This window comes from Filicampus tigris, chromosome 9, assembly GCF_054856515.1.
Source record: "Filicampus tigris isolate MCC_2025a chromosome 9, RoL_Ftig_1.0, whole genome shotgun sequence".
NCBI classification, from domain to species: Eukaryota; Metazoa; Chordata; class Actinopteri; order Syngnathiformes; family Syngnathidae; genus Filicampus; species Filicampus tigris.
The window spans coordinates 17,620,749-17,638,747 of NC_141225.1; the positions used below are offsets into that span (position 1 = coordinate 17,620,749).

The 17,999-nt window shown below is 39.4% G+C and overlaps 1 protein-coding gene across 3 annotated transcripts in view; it reads right to left on the minus strand.

Moving 5' to 3' along the window:
* The window catches only part of cpne5b (copine Vb), a 79,097-nt gene that overhangs the window by 38,157 nt on the left and 22,941 nt on the right, over positions 1-17,999 (minus strand). Inside the window, exons 4-7 of one of the 3 annotated variants that reach the window (XM_086040955.1) lie at positions 14,026-14,129; positions 12,704-12,743; positions 11,308-11,322; positions 9,854-9,930 (exon numbers count right to left, since the gene is read on the minus strand). In XM_086040955.1, the coding sequence (XP_085897081.1) occupies positions 9,854-9,930; positions 11,308-11,322; positions 12,704-12,743; positions 14,026-14,129 (236 nt within the window). Of the gene's footprint in view, positions 1-9,853; positions 9,931-11,307; positions 11,323-12,703; positions 12,744-14,025; positions 14,130-17,999 lie in introns of those variants that run through there. The other 2 variants (XM_086040956.1, XM_086040957.1) reach the window with 2 other exon arrangements.

The window sequence follows — 17,999 nt, forward strand, 5'->3', positions numbered from 1 at the left end:
ACGATCCCAGTTGACTTACAGCACAAGATGCATTTTGAACTGGACCAGTCACCAGGCAATCACAATGAAAGTCTTCATGGCACATCGTGGCCAACATGGACATAAGAGAAAACCCGCAAAGCTGTCTCTTCGCTACTGACTGACTAAAGTGATGCGCACTGCATTTTTGTGTTCTAGACCAAAATAATGATGCAGAGAAATTCACGTGCCTATTTGCTGTACATGAATCAATCAAGCCCTGCTTCCCACTCTCAACGAGGATAAAGCTTGCAGTCCCCCAAATTTTTTTCTTAATGAGCAGCCACGCAGGCAGTGGGGGATGTCAGCTCCACAAAGCCTTGTTCAAACCGTTTCTTTTTGATTCTGATCAAGGAGTTGATGTTCCTGTGGGGCAGCCCCTTCGCTGTCAGACACATTTCTACAGAGCTCAGCAGCCCCGAAGCATCCGTTTCCCATCACCTCGCTCCTCAATCATGAACTGCCTGGGGGCATTACAGGCGCCACTTTTCATCATGGCATCAAGGACTTCCCAGTACATTTTAAAGATGGAGTTGGAATGGGAAGAAGTAACTGCCCGCTCCCTCTCTCCCTCCACTTCTCTCAATTGTTTGACTTAAGTGAATGCTGACAACGGAAAACATTTGCTTTAGGCAATTGTGCCCCAATTGCTTTTTTTTTTTAAATACTGTCAATAGATTTCAAGTTAAAAAAAAAGAAAAATAATGTGGCTCGATTACAAGAGGGAGCACGATACATTTGAAACATATTTGTAGTGCTAGAGACCAAAGACAAGAACATAGACAGATATGCAGTGTGTGCCATGACCAGAAGATCATAGCACAATTAGCATTTAGTCACAGCGCTGCTTACAACCCTCAGGGGGATCTACAAGGGAATCTGTTAACCAGCACGATATTCAGTTAAGACCCTTCTGTGGCATTTGGCTTGATGACAGCAATTCTCACCTTTCATGTGCAGTTTCTGAAGACATTTTAACTTCTAGGTTATGACGCTGTAGAGCGGCCTGTGATTGGAACTGTCATGGATTTTCGATATAGTTTCTTTTCAACAAGCTGTTTCGGGTAGACATGAAATGCTTTACAGTTCAAACTTGAAATGGAGTTCCAACGTTGCCCTGTAAAAAGGTGCATAAAGTTGGACAATGTTTTGTTTGTGTGAAATATAATATAGACTCCCAAAACATTGTTTTCTTTCCTGAGTTAGATACAGTATCAATCCACAAAGAGACAGTGTTTCTGACGACTGTACTTGACTCAGGCTATATGGCTCCAAGCTTAGATTTTTTTTTCCAACATTGGACCTGTAGCTTTCACATTTCAGCTACAAAGACCTGAACCACATAAGAATTTGTTTTAACGGAACCAAACCTGTGAAGTTCTACCAAACAATCGACTTACAGCAGTTGAGCAATCAACCAGCAAATGTTCAGTCGCAACTCCTACACATTCTATTTGGTGTAAACACCAAAAGACTGTATATGTCTCTGTACATGCCAACCTCAAGCTGAGAGGAACTGTTAAACTCTGCCTTGGTTTTGATTGTGTGACCTGTTTACAAAGATCTAGATGCAGCCTCAAAGGTCTGCTCTAGTTAAATATTCCATGAACTGCTCCCAGAAGACAGCGAGACAGCTGGAGCCTGAAACAAAACACCAACTTCCCATCTGCCAAGGCTCTAAAGATGGATAAATCCAGCTTCAGTTGAGGTTTAGGTAGGAGAAGAAGGAAAAGAAGCCCGCAAGTAGTAATTACACTTGTGACCATTATTCTTGTCTGACCAGCAAACCTCTCCCCAAGGAAATATGTCTGGTACCTTGTATTTACTGTATGGTTGAGGGAAACCTGGCACTACACTGCAGTTACTCCAAGAATACATATTAGCCTTGTGTCACAGACCCAGACAACCAATGAAGAGCTTTCAAAGTGCTGCATTGTGGAGTCGGTGAAATGTAGTCCAATCAGACCGAATGACAAGTGCGTAAGAGAGGGAATGAATGATGCATGGCGGAATAAAACAGGGAGACAATTGTGCTTAGAAGCTATAATTAGCCTCTTAAAACCTTCGCACACACAAATGCATCTAATGCATCTTTCTGTGGTGTGCTTTTATGCGTGGTTGTATGAGATGTTACTTTGGAAAGGGACACCATTAGGGCCACTTCATTTATCACTTTATGCTAGAAAGGAAGAAGCAGAGAGAAGGTGTCATGACAGCTTTATCAGTCCACTATTCCAGGCTTCCATTAGAGCACCTTACTAGAGGACGACAACAGATGGATGTGAGGGTGTTTTGTAGACACGAGCAGTATACAAAAATACAATTAACAGCCGCTTAAAATGTGCTTTCACACACTAATGAAGGTGTTTGGCACGCTAAGCGTTGAGTCCGCCACCGCCATTATTCGCATTACAATTGTGTCACATGCACTCAACTTGGCCACTTATTGAGGTGGATGTAAAGTAAATGTAGTTTTCACTGTGTTAAATGACTGCCACAAAATGATTTATTGGCGTGATTTCACATAAAGTGAACAAACAAATAAACCAAGAGAAGCAGGTGAAAGCATCACCTCTTTGGCAGAGGCTCGAACAGATAAATTGGTTCCCATTTTTCATAAAGTCACAGTACACACGCCTTTAACTTTGATTGTAGCAGCAAACTTTTTCCATTGATTGCTGCATGAAGAAAAAAATAAGAATGCAGGGGGACAGACGTGTATCCAGCTAGAATTCATTAAAGATGAAGTCAACGCAAACATTTTTTTTTCAAGAATATGTTCCCTATGCAAGCCCACTAGTTGAAATAGGGCATTCTGATCAATATTGCATTTGTGGAATAAGTGTTAATCCTCTCGTTTTTAGCCATCTCTCGGGGCGGTCATTTTGTCTTCTGCCGACTGAAAAGGACATCAAAACTGCTCACAACGAACAATCACGACTCAGATTCAGAAAACAGGTCAGCCGTGATTGGTCGTTGTGAGCAGTTGTGATGTCAATTTCAGTCGACAGAAGACAAAATGGCCGCCCTCAGAGATGGTTAAAAACGAGTGCATTTTGCTGCTTAACTTATTTTCCACAAAGGCAAAATTAATCAGAATGCTGTGTTTTAACTAGTGGGCCTGCTGGGAACATATACTTGAAAAAAATATGTTTGGGTTGACTTCCGCTTTAGGCACAACATTTGTGTCACACTTATATTTACACAAGACACTATAGACAATTTTGAGTCTTCATTAAAGTCAACATGCCTGTTTTTGGAATGCAGAAGAACACGTGCAAATTAGGCACCTATTCAAACCTCTAATCTTTGACTGTAAGCCATACAGGCAAGCCACACGCATCACCATAGTGCTTGTTTTCATGGCCAAATCCATTTGCAATGATAACGTTTGGATCGTTTGGATTGTTTCTTTGTTTATGACTTGATTTTTCTTTCCAGATTCTGTCTCTGTATATGCCATCAGGGAAGAACAAACATTCCGTACATCAAAAGTTATTTTGGGGGTTGCAAAACATTGCTGACCCGACTTACTAAACATTCATTTGGCACAATGCCAGATGGCTGCTCTTTATCCATCTTTTTTTTTTCTTACCCTGATGTGCTAACCACTCTGAAACGAGGTCACTCCCATCAAACCACATGATCCAATTCCAATGCTTTTGAGATCATATTGAGGTCTTTTTTCTCCCCAATTAGCTTTAATTTCTCATGCTTTGATTCTCTTAGAAATACATTGTATACATAGTCATAAACTTTTGTTATTTATCTGATTTCCTGCAAGCAAGCATTTATGTGATCACGGATCATGATGATCGGTTCACATCCCTGAGCCATCACCTTATTGTGGTGGAGTGGTTTGTGTGTCCCAGTGATCCTAGGGGCTAAGTTGTCTAGAGCATTATCCCCCTGGCACACTAAATCCAATGACGATGACACTTTTTTATGTTTAGCTGAGATTGTTTGTGTGTAATGACATTCAGGTTTGTAAACACCCCCCCCCCCCCCGTAAGAATAGTTTGATTGGCCTCTTTAATCGGTAATCTGTTTTATGAAAATTTTATTTTGAGAAATATAGACATTTTTTTAATTCAGCACTGGTGTTGGTAACTACTTGGTTCATACACAGAAGTGTCAACATCTCGGACTGTAGATAATTAGCTTGGCCACTGCGTTTCTGTATCAGTCTTCTGGGCTGGACCAAGGGACTGGCGGTGGCCAATATATTTAATAAATGTGAGTAACAGAAAGCTGTTTTGTCTTTGCAACCCATTTTAATGAGGGTATCCCTCACAAAAATAATTGCCAGATACAAAATTGGAAAAATAGCTTCTCTTACACCTGACGCTTTATCATGAGGACTTGTGGCATACAGTTGGACACACTCGGAGGAAAATACATTTCAGAATGATTCTCTGTGATTATTTCTAGTACATTCGGTGAAGTAACACACAGCCCAGTAGGCACAATGCCAAATACCAGGATGTAAAACTATGCCTTCACCTACACACCAAAAGCAGGCAACAACTTTACCATGGTCCAACAAACAAGCAAATCCCCGTAACTCAAACAAAATGCCACTTAATTTTTTTCCTCAACAGCCCAAAGTACACTAGAGGGGTCTCACTTGAAGAACATGCCAGCTGGACCACTTTCAGCAGGCATTCTCTCTTCCAGTCATCTGTGCTCTGGTGTGTCTGCATATCCCAGATAGGTAATGATGAGCCACAGGGAAATATACTCACTGCAAGGCACCCTTAGAAATAGTTTGATGACAGCAGAAGCGAATCCACTTGTGCAATATCTCAAAGCTGCAGATTTGCACAGATAAGGTGAATGAGTTGCTACTGGGCAAAGTGTTCACTGCTGTCGCTACTGCGCTACGAAGAGCAGCTTGGTAAATTGGAGCTTCAGATCCTGTTTCAGATGTCTGACTTCAAGCGGCTAATACACTGAATCATCCGTATGAGCTTGTTGTTAACAACTGCAGGCTCAACCACAGCCTCAAAGTTGAGAAAAAGTGCTTACAAAAACGGTCATTAAAATATACCATTTGATGGGGGGGGGGGAGTGTGCGCGTGGAGGAAATAATTCTCAATATACTAGATTTTGTAAGTCACTCCAGTGGGTACATCTTCACACCCGATGATGTGTATTACTGTAAATGTAGTTTGCGGTGGTATAGAACTGCACCGAATTACACTCTACTACTAATATTTGGGTTGACTGATTTGTTTACATGAGAGGAGTAAAAATACCAACTTGCGAATGTAAAGTCAAAAGCTCTGACAGTGGCTATTAAAACTGAGCATGATGTTTTCAGAGGGTTTTTTCCACGTCCAATATGTTATTGGCCACTTGATCAGTTTCGTACATATTAGTGCCAATGAGAAAAATTATGACTACTACGATAATAAAGCCACAGAAATATGTCAATTAAGTTGAAATACTATGTTTTGCATGAAAGAACCTGTGTTAAGAAGAGGACTGTTGGGAGTTATATGCAAGTTTTATGTCATATTATAAAGTGATACGTAATTTGTAAACCGAAGAAGGCTACCGGTTGAATCACTTTGACCATTAACTTCACTTGTTCATCTCACCTGGCTAACGCAATCAATGGTCTTCAAAGTGTCCTGCAGGAAAAATATGAGAACACAGTACGATTTAGTCATCTGAGCGGTGTCGGTACATCTTCATGTCCTGTGAATAATTAAAGGGAAATCTGAGAAAAGTTGAGAGGGCACTGTCTGCAAGGATGCGTCTGAGATGGACGATCTTAACTAGACTGATTGCATTACGTGCAATAGAAAACTATAATAGCAACTTCACTCTCCCGCGGTGACTCCCCAGTTATTCAGGATGTCGTACATTTCACCGCTATTTCAGAAGCTTGCAGTTCCCACCCATGAAACTACAGAAATGAATGTAAATAAGAATATTATTGAAATACATTGCTATACATAGCTTCTTTTTGCATGGACTGTAAGTGGTAGATATGATGCAGTGCCAGTTCAGAAGTTCAAATTGCCAATTTACTAAATTAACGATTGCCTTCAAGTGAAACATGTTGACTGTGGCTGTTTGAAACATGAACATAAGCACTTTATTAATGCGGCATGTGTCTCTCCTTCCTCAGGCATTCACTGCACACACATTTAATTGAGATCGGAGGCTCAATTTTACACCTGGTGAGCGCCTCAAAACAAACAGCCTGCATGCAAAATAAGTGTTCTCTGTTAAAATAAAGGCAATTCCTTTGTGATTATATTGCTGCATACCCGCTGTTATTTTCAATCTTACTCTTTCCTTCGGCTGTGGCCTCTCATTCTCAACTAACTCTGTCTGGCATGCAGAGACAACGTAAAGGTCTCCGATGATAAAGTTTCCTCAGCTGGAAGTGTTGGTCAGCAATGAAAGACCCAATGGATCCAATGGACTTCTCTGAATTCCTGATCCTTCCTCACTCAAACTCAACAGCAACACCTGCATATTGCATGAGGGCACATAAAAAATTCAACAAGTACAACCGTAATGCTCAAAAAGTCTATATCGAACACTTTAGGAACACTGAAATCTTCTATCGCAGGGCACATATAGACAAACAACCGTTCACACTCAGGTTTGCGCCTACAAACATGTTCATCATAATTTCTTTAGGATATGCTTTTAAAACGTTTTTGCTCACCAGTATTATAGTAGTAGTAGTAGTATATAATTTAGTTTGTCATTTCAATATTTACATTTGCATTAGTCTTAATATGCATGTTTATACAGTATTATGCTGTTTTGGGCAGAAAGCTGCTTCACAAGGAGTATAGAAATTCATTTTTAAAAAGGCCAGAAATTGCCATCACCAACAATGTTGAATTGTAATGTGGCTTTCTTTTCTGGATTCGCTGACTACTCCGGCAGGCTCAAGAGATACAGTGTGCGTCATCGCGGTTGAGGTACAACACACACACAAACACGCTAATAGAATGTAGGCAATTTATCTCAAATGACTTTGTGTTTACTTTGTGCTTCAGTGGTCTCGGATGAAATGTGTAAATGATACAGTTAACAAGCCAAAAACACACGGCTCATATACTGTATACTTTCTTATTAGTAATTTACACTATTATTCACGCTAGCTGTTAATTGTCATTAGCTTCACTCTTCTTTTCCATTTTGCGTTTCTGTCCTCTCACTCACTCTCATTCCATCTATCCTCCAGGACTAATTCACTGATGAATAAAAAAAACACAATGGCTTCTGCCTAATTAAATAGACAGAGATTAACAGCACAACTAATAGCCACGAAAAGGGTTGAGTAGGAGCACACCGAAAGCCACGGGTTGCATTTAAGCGAGAAAAAAGAAAGAAGGTTCAAATCAATCAATGAATCAGTATTCTCCATGGTTGTAATGTGTATGCTTGTCCCCCGTACCAACTGAAAACATTTATGGGTGTGCGTTGCTTTTGTGTGTTCTGAAAACATCTCATCATCAACCCTGCAAGCCTCTGAAAAATGTTGTAGCATTTTGGCGTAATAAGAAATATTCTGCTACCTCAGGAACATGAAAACCGCTGGGTTGGAGAGTTCTGCGATCTAAAATACCATTACCGGGCTAATGTAACAGTTGAACTGTATTGGAATCAAATTCACACACTCATTCCTCGACACCAAAGGCACCAGAAGAAAATAAATATACCTCTCAAATCTCACAAAAATCCAGATTGTCGTGCATGACATCATTGACATCAAGAGCAACTCCCATGAGCATATCGTGTGACACCTTCGCATCTAAATGATTAATGCCAGATTCTAGACTGCTGGTTCCCACTGAAAGTAGATGAAAAACATGGCTAACAACCTTGATAACTATGTTGTTTATGATTAAAAATACATTATACTATAGTAGATTAGAGTGAGAGGTAGTAAATAAGATGAAAATAAACCTCATCTTTTTTGGCACCTTTGTTTTACATTTGACCAAATTAGGACATGCATAGTGCATACGGTGTGACACAGATTCACACCATTTTCCATGCAGATACATTATCAAGACAATATCTAATATAACTAATAACGATAGATAAAATAAAGATTATGCAGAAATGTTTAAGCGCTTTTCCTATGCTCTTTACCTGGTTGTAAGTCATAAATGATCAAAAATGTAAATGGGAGAGCTACACGTGTCTCTGTCCTAGCTACTTATAGCTAAATCAAGAAAAGGGTCAGGGTTATCTGAGCTGTGTTTAATCTTTTGGTGAAGACTCACTTCATTAAAGACCCTGTAAAGTGAATTCAGAGATTTGTTTCTGAATACATCATACCTGTTAGAAGTTGTTAGAAGTACAGTTGCAGCCTATACTCAATTGCGGCAATATAGCGGTTATTATTTTCTTCTTCACCATTTCAGTTAAAATGGCGCACTTTGGAGTCTAGCACAAGGCCCCCCTGCCCCACCAAATCAAAATTTGAGCACCTTAGTTTGTATCAGTGGTTATCTGCCGCAATTTGTTATGTGCAGTTAACTAGCTAGCTATTAAAAACAAGTCTGATGAGGCAGCCAGCGTGTCGACAAGGGCTTCGCGCAGGCGTAGTCACTTTACAGTGACACAACCCAGTGGGATATAGCGGTTATATTTTCAAAAATGTATTGTAATTGTGGACAACGTGGTTTACCAGCATCCCGGAACGGATTGTTTGATCTTAGCAATTGCGCTGTGCATTAAATCAATTCATTTTGGGCTGTCAGTTTTCGTGCAGTAGCTGATACGTTTTTTTTTTTGTTTTTGTTTTTTTTTACACTTTTATGATAAATTATGATAAATGACTGGTCATTACAATCAAATGTGCCTTTTGGACAGCACAAATTGCCATAGAGTGTTGTAACAGCACAACTTTTCAACCCAAAGGAAATAATATTTATTCTTGCTAAAAATTATTCAAGGCAGCCTCAAAAAACACATTTGGCAAGCAGTCATGTTATCGCTCAGCTGCAGATCGTCCCAAAATACATTATTTGGCACGGATAAAAACGAAATCCCTTTCAGGCCATGCCAAGCCATAAACGTTCACAAATCAGTGATTCTTGATATGAAAGTTGCAAAAACATTATTCAGGTCGACGCTCCCAATTAAGCCTTTTTGGCTGTCACCGTTTGTGTTTCTGTTGAGCATAGCTCAGTAGATACACACACAACGTTCTTTTTTTTGTAACATGTATTTTTTGTCAAATTAGCTTCTATATTTAGTATGTGGAAGTTCCAATTAGCTTTTAGTTTTAACTTTATAGTGAGTGTAATGACAGAAATCAGGACCTCTTATTAACACAGTCATCTGACAACCATTGTAAGCAGCGAAGGACTTTTTTTAGTGGTAGAAGTTTAAGGAGATTATTTAGGTGATTTCTTTACGGTTGTGTCTCTTTGACAAACATAAATATCAGTAGACAACATTGTCTTTTTTATGGCTTCGTCTCATTTTACTTCCATTCTGTGTACTTAGCCTAGTTTGATTTTTACTTACTAACCTTGTTTGCACAGGCTATTTAAGGTGACACACAATGCACTGTGGTTGCTGTCGTTGTTTGAATTTAGTGTTCTGTTTAAGTGACACTGAGGTGGACTCCAAAACATTAACAGGTAGTATTGTCTTGAGTTTTGTTTACGAGTCAAATGTGTGAAAATGTTTGCACCTCAAAATATACAAATACAATTACATCACAGGGAGGCAGAAGTCCATCTAGGAGGACTTGGGCTTTGGAACCCGAGTGTATCCAGCATAGTAGGGCCGCACTAAATAAAAACTCATTTGTTGGGTTTAATTCGCTGAATGGCTCACTCACCCAAGAGGTTTTTCCAGTCGACTGGCCGGTGATCCGACTATCTCCCCGAGAGTACAGAACATCTGACCCAAAAAGTCCTAAGAATGTGGAAGAGCAAAGAAGGGAGGAAATGAGGCAGGTTGGCATTTGTAGATTCAAGAAAAAAATATATATAGGAAGGTCAGATCAGCAGGAATATCCCGGCTGTCCTCCTTCTACTGTGGACACCCCTGCAAAGGTCAAATTAAAGGCTAAGCCTCAGATCAAACTTATTGAGTGTATCAAATTCAAGTCAATTGGATACTTAGGCAGTGAATTTTCTATTGTTAGCCATCTGCTTGAGCTTGGTTTTGAGTGTTATGATTATTTCAACAGCAGATTTGCTGTCTTGGCATCTTTTGTCAGATACAAACTGGAGGTGTGTCACACAATAAGCACACTGCAGTGAGCTGACTATAACAGATACACAACAGATGGATGACATTGAAAGCATTGTGATAATGACAAGCAAGATGATTTATGACCACTTAACTACTTAAATACATTAACACATACTCAACAGTACTGCGCACGCATTAGAGTTGTTGTTTACGCAACGCTGTCATGACCATATAAACTCGACCCGCTTTCACATTGCGTTTAAAATACAGCAATGTCAGTCTTTTTTTTTTTTCTCCCCCAACATCGCTTTTCTGTTGAAACAGCAACATCACAGGATGTGGAGGCAAAATCTGGATTTTCTGCACAGGCACAAGCAGATAAATGCCAGATCTACTGTTATGGCTCTCATTCAAAATTCATTTTGAATTGAAGTTTAACGTCACTTGGCAGAATGCAGACCTCCACCAGGAACAAAAAATGTTAAGAAAAGTCAGTGTTCTATTTGTGGGTTCATCGGCCATCTGTCGGTTAGTTAGCAGGCTACTTCCTGCTTCATGGAAGGTGATCAACCGACAGGCGATGCCATATGTGATTCTGGGGTTGTGGATAGTTTCATTGAAGACATAATGACTGTAACAGTGGGGAAAAAAATATTGCATCCGCCTATTTATAAAGCTCCTCACGAACACCAAAATGCTGTGAAAAGCTACAAAGAGCTAAACTGGTAGCCTGTAAATATTGCACAGTACTGTAGATCTTATCTCAACAGTTTTGTTTTATTTTGTTTGTTTGTTTTGTTTGTTTAATCTGGAAAAGCAGTGAAAGTGTCGAACAATCCAGACCAAAGCGTTCCTTCTTTGGTGTGTCGTGATGTAGTGAACGCTTGACCATCCCAAGTGTGATCAAACGAAAACGGTGTCATGACTGAAGCTAGTCCTTTTATCATGCAGCCACCGTGGAACCCTTCAAGACCGCGAGCGTGTTGAAAGGTTGCACAGATTGCTGCAGTGCCCTTCAGACATCGCCCTTCCTCTTGAGCCAATGAGAGACAGCAGCCATGCAGTGTCAGAGGTAAAAGCGATGCTAGCACCTACGTTGAGTTCTGCAGGCTTCCAGAAAGGTTGGCCAGCAGCAGCAACAACAATAACAACAGTGACAACAACAACAACAACAACAACAATAGAGGCCCATCATATACCACATAACATGACTCTTGACCAGAACAAAGTGCTCCAAAAGTTGCTCAAGGTGATGAGGTAAGAATGGGAAGACAACATGCTGTGCCATAATGTTCCCCCGGAAAAAATTAAAGCTAATGATGGGAAAAAATGCAAACCCTGTTAAACCAAATACATCCAATAATCATCAGGTGATGATTTCAAAAGAACACTTTCTCAATGTTTTCAGTCACCATCATTTCCAGTTGTATGAAGAAAGCCAATACAGTACTTAATCACGTGGTTGAGAGTTTGCTGTAGAGGAGGAAAAAATGGCGAAAAGCATTGCATAGTTGACACTTTTCATTGTGGTGTCAGACCACTGCCGTATGGCCTCTTCCCGGAGTTACCTTCACTTCCTCTTCCTCTATTTGACATAAACAAATTTGTGATGTAAGTGATAGTGAGAGGAATAATTTCCATCATTCCCTATTGCAGAAAGTGAAAACTCTCTTTTCAGTTCTTCTTATGAGATTTCAATATCCTACAAAAATGTTTTGCATATTTGTTGTGCTGTGCAGAAGTGTTCATAGAGCTCCATAATGTGAGCTTGGCTAGCCTTAGCTCTCTAAGCTAAACATTTCTGACATAAAAGTAAACACCAGATTTCATGTTCTTGGAGGTGAATATTCTGGCCAGCATCCGCTTCTTTTTTTTTTTTTCTAAAGTAGACCAATAATGAGGCAGGAATAGCCATAGGCCTGATCTGCAAATCGGTTAGTTAGCCCACCACTCAGACGGTGAGTTGTCTGTCCTAGTCCACATGTTATTCAGCATTCAGCATTAGCAATTACAAATACAGCATTTGGAAGTCAAGATAACACCAGGAAGAAAAGCAGAAGTGGTCTGAAGTCACTATGAAAAGTCCTTCTACAAGGTTGCACGAGAGGTTGTTGAAATATCCTTATGACTCACTATGAACAGAAAAAAACAATCAAATTCAAAATGATCTGCTCATGTAAAACTGTTTACATGATGAAAAAGGAAGGAAAAAAAATTGTATTTGGATATTGCTACGAAGCAAGCACTAGAAAGGGTTTGCCTTATTCCATCAAGTAGCAGCAGGCAACAAAGAGCTTCTAATTGGAAACACCACAGATAAAGCGGCTGCTCAGCTCATTGTCACACTTTGACTTAACATGCACTATTATTGTTTATTTTGTCTCATGCATCAAGTTATCAAACAAAACATTGGAATTCAGCCAAAACTGGTCTGCACTTATCTGTGGTGTCAAATGGTACGTAAATATAATACAGTACAATGTTCACTCACATGTTTGGACAAGTCTGGACTTTTGGAGTCAACATCATACCTGAAATGAAACCCAAAGGCAAAATGGCCATTTCTACATTACACAATTGTAATAAACACAGGTGGGGATATTTGGATAGATTTATAGTGGAAATTCTCTGAAGTCGATTTGGAATTAGACCAACATTTTGGGGGAAAATAATACACCTCTACAGTCACACAAAAATCAATTCGTACGTGATGCAAATCTCCTGTGACTTCACCTCAGTGAGGTTTAACTCCACAAGTCTTGTTTTGCTGCACAAGTCGTTCTCTGCTTCAATGTGTGCTTGCCATGTCCATGTTTTGTTGTAATGGAGTAAACGCTGATGGCAAATTCTATTCTCGTGCAAGTAAACTTGTGAATTCATGACAATAAAGATGATTCTCCTAGTTCTTCTAAGCAATAATGTCCCTATTCATATTTGTCAACACGTCTGTAAGTCATCGTTAAAGTTATGGTTGAGAACACCTTTTATTATTTTATGTCAGTTAACTATTTTGATGGCTAGGAATATTAGTACAATTAATAAAGATTGCATGAGGCTGACCAGTTTGACCATAGAAAACTTTATTCCTATTCCTGTCATTTCCTTTTGAGGGATAAATTGCTTTTAAATGCTAACAAATCAGTGGTTGACCAATGTCCGGATTGTTATGTACTATCAACCAACATATTGAATTTATGTTTAACGTTCCTTGATCATACGTTGAACATTTATTGTGTCAATCTATTATCATGTGCATTATGAAATAGCACAATCTTATGAATACACCATGAGGTAATATCAAACCTAAAAATGGGCCTTCGCCACTTTCCAGATGTTAGAGTTAGTGGGTAATGTGATGGGATTCAGTCAGACACTTTTTCTTCAGCCATAATCATGAGCGGTGCTCTAATCTAATTTGCATATAATTAAAAAGCAATGAAAGCGAGTGAAATGGTGCATATGTGATTTACTAATTAAATGTTCACCTACACATTAATTCAGCACAATTGGACAGCATGCAGGATTTCATCATAGTTACACAGTGTATAGCCTTTGGCCACCGTGGATGAGTATAACAATTTTATTGGATGTTTAACATTATGGCCACCCACGAGCCATGAGGCCAAAAACCCAACTTGTGTCAAAATGAAATTGACGGGAAAACTTGTCAGTGAGGCGTAGAAAGAGCAAGCCTGGATGCTGAAGGAAGCCAGTTTCTCCCTCAAACTTACAGTTCTCGAATAAAGAAAAAAACATCAAGGTGTCAAGGTGCTGGAGATAATCTGTAGAGACTTCAAATGAAAACAGACTCACAAGTCAAAGCGAAGACTCTGCTTTTCTTCAAAAAAGTAGTCCAAGATGTACTTCCGAACAAAATCAGGGTTCAGGGTGTTGTCTATCACTTCAGTTCTGCCAAACTGCAAATAAAGAAACACAGCCGCATGTCAGGGGGCAAGGAAGATGGAACACTCTAAAACTCACCATGGCTTCAATTGGGATCTTTTCCCTCATCACACACTTGCGAACACCTTAGTTGTCAGAGGCCTGATTAAGGGTGGTGCTTTCACAAGTTGAAAAGGAAACCGGGGTTATGTTTCTGGGCTTCTTGATCTTAAACCGCACCTGTATTAATTACAGCGGGATAAGTCTCCCTTGAACACCCCGGAGGGAAAGAGGGAAGATAAAGGGGCAAAGACATTGCTTGCAAAGAAAATTAGGGGAAAAGAGTGACTGAAGAAGTATGACCAGGAGTGGGGAAGAGGTGCAGTAAAGTTGAAAAGTTGGGAGGAGAAAAGTTGTAACATTGTCTATGTTTATTATTTTTGCTTGATCTTGTGAGGACAAGTGGCATAGATAATGGAGGGATGGATGGATGGAAGGATGTTCGCTTCCATATTGACACTAATGTTGACATTAGTGTAGTTGGTTGATTCCATTTTGGAAGCTCTACACGTGCTAATTATTAACAGTGACATCAGATATGAGTCACTTGACGATAAGAAATCGGAATGGGCAATTAGACTGGAATCAAACAGTGATTCTAAAACACACGGTCATTTAATGCAAATGATTTAAGGGAGGATGCCTACAAAGTTACAACCCGGCTACAATCACAGCCGACCGCCTTTGAATATGTAGCTTTATTTTATTTATATAGTGCATTTCACACATAAGGTAACTCAATGTGCTTCACAGTTCCACAATAACATTTAAAGGCGAAATACAACTTTAAAGGAAAAATAATTTAAGTCATTTGAAAATACTTTAAGGCGTTTAGAGCAAAGTAGAGAAATAAACATCAGTTTACTAAAATTGCTAAAAGAACATAACAGCACAAGAACACGATTTTTAACCTGTGTGTTAAAAGCATTTACACTTGGGCCGACTTCAGTTAGGTTTTAGGTTTTTATTGAGGTTAGGTCAATATCGTGGCGTACAGCAGCTGCTGCTGATGTAGCCTTCGGGTATTCAAAGCCATTCTTTCAGTTTATTGCTCTACACTCGAGTGAAATAAGAGATATTTAATTACTTGTGTCATGAATCCTACCCCGTCTTTCAACTTGTGCTAAAAACTTCACTCTTACGTTTCTGACAAGGGACTCATGTCGACAAAGAGAGGGCATGGCCAAATCTGCAACATTTTTAATCTTGACGGCTGCCATGGAAAACAAAAACAAACGTTTGCTAACCTGTGTGGTCAATCTTAAACTTTTTATTGAGATTTAAAAAAATGTTTTTGATCAATGTTGATGAAAGCACTGTGAAATGTTGTTCAGCGTGTCTGCCTCACTCTGCTGGAACTTCTCTATGTGGAGTTTGCATCTTGTGCTTACATGGATTTTCTTCAGGTACTGCAGCTAACTCCCACATCCCCAAAAAGTGCTTCTTACTCTATCGAATGCTCTGAATTATCCTTGAGTGTCAACAGTTGTTTGTATATGAATGCCCTGCGATTGAGTGCCTGTTGAATACTTTGATTATTATGGTTGTGTCAAGTTAGAGCTAATGTAATATATTGTGGTAGTTAGTCAATTAGCAGAACTCACCCCAAACTTTGGCATCAGGAGATTTTGCAAGAGTTTTTAAAAGCCAAAGAGGGATGCAACTGTTTCCTTATGTGATCCGAGGCAAAGATTAATTCATGAGTCGGTTTAAATAATCCAAATGAATGCACATTTAATTAGATGTTAACTTGAACTAACAAGGTCCAGCAAACTGAATAATAGATTTGCACTCAGGGTCCATCAGATTCAGTGGCATTGACCAAGTGTATTTGGTGAATCAATTCCTACTATTCCTAGCTTCATTTTGTGCAACAAATGAACAGACGATTAGGTTCCTTGGAGGACCTGCCTTCATGAGACATGACATTCCCTGGGTACCGATCCAGTTCAAAGAATTAACCTCGGATTACAGATTACTAGAGTGTTAGCGGGTGATATTTTTTTGGCATAGCATTATACCTTATTCATTTTCACTTCTCTCCAAATTATCCATTACTTGCCATACATACTGTTTTCCTAATCCCTTGTGTTTATCAATATCGCAGCAAATAGTGCAGTTATGATTCATTCCCACACACTAATCCATGTATAATTGAATTGTGTTCCCTGTCGACTGTCTGAAGTTACATAGTAAAATCTCAGATACACACCTTTTTGAGGCAAACATCACCTCCCGCTTTGTCACAAGCTGACAAGCGTTTGAGCTTGAAACAATAGGCGCAAAGCCATTATTTGCAAGATGAGCGCGAAGGAGTGCATGTGCATGGATGCATGGATCTTATTCCACGAGGTGGAGCGCAAGCCGTGTAGGTGGATGTGTACACTAACCTTGTCTTTTCAAGATTGCATTAGGATACCAAGAGCACTTCTTACAATTTCTGTCCTTGGAATCAGAAGAAATATTACAACTGGATTAAAATTGTTCCGCTTTTAGTTGTAAAGACAATACACCCTGACCTAATGATATTTGATGGATATTTAAATTTGTCTACCTTTGTAATCAGATTTTCCATAATGATTTAACATTGCTGCCAAATGCACAATAATTGGCTGCTTAATTACTTAGACAGTCAATTTGTATTCCACTCAAAAGATTAGATGGGGATATGCCTTTTAAAATAAGTTTGCCATTATTAATGTCAGTAAATCAGTTTTAATGACCGTGTGAATTCTCATCCAACATAAATTGGAACACCCAATTAAAATCCGAGGTAAAATTTCACAAGAGAAGGCAGGCTGTCCAAAAAAAACAAAAGATCAACCCCAACAAACGAAATCCTTGCCTCCTACATAATTATGACAGCACAACAGGATAACAAACAAAATATTCTTTAATATGCATTTGAGAGCAATATTTTCCTGACAAAACAAATAACGAACTAATCTACTTGAGTGAGTAAGAATAGAACAGAAATTCACAATCTCTGCGCTAGCCAGACACTGCAAAAGGCCCAGAGGTGTTGATGAGACACAGAGCACATGCTAGTGATGAGGCAGGTGATGGCAAAGATGAGCTCCATAATGTGATTTCCCTGCTGAGTGGCAGAGACAATGCCAAGATCCAGAGTTCATTAGATACTACTGGGCTGCTGGGGCTGGCTAATGAGAATCTGGCGGGAAGTCTCTGGCCAACACCCTGGCCATGTCCACACACACACACACATATCTGTTTTCCTCACTTTACAGGCTACATTTTCCTGGAGAAAGCCCTTAGTCCTAACTGTGACAAGCATTTGATCAATCCTCATTCAAAGTCCGTGCCATTAAAAGTATTGATTTATATTCTGGGGAGTTTATCCATGCAATGCAAAGAAAACAAGAACAAGCGGAGCTCAGGATATCGTTCAGGACAGTGGCAGTGTATTGGTTTCAGTGATTTATATTGTATTCGATTTATTTGTAAGTGCTACAATTCGTGTGTGGGGTGTGCATCTCTCAAGGACGGGTCAATTTTAAAGTGGAATGATTCGATTGAGTTTGATTCAGTGGGATTACGATGAGATTGAGTATTGTACGGCTCAGTTCCAGAGGATATGATGCAATGAGATTCTTGTTGTCATTTTACATCCATATTAATGAGCCTGTTAGTATTTGTGGCATTTCCGTGAAAGATCTCTCCAATAAAAGATGATTTGATACGTATCACTGTTGATTTTCTTTCTATCTATCTATCTATCTATCTATCTATCTATCTATCTATCTATCTATCTATCTACTGTGTGTGCACCATAACTATTGAAGGTTTCATTACTAAGTAAAATAAAGCTCAGTAAAAACACATTT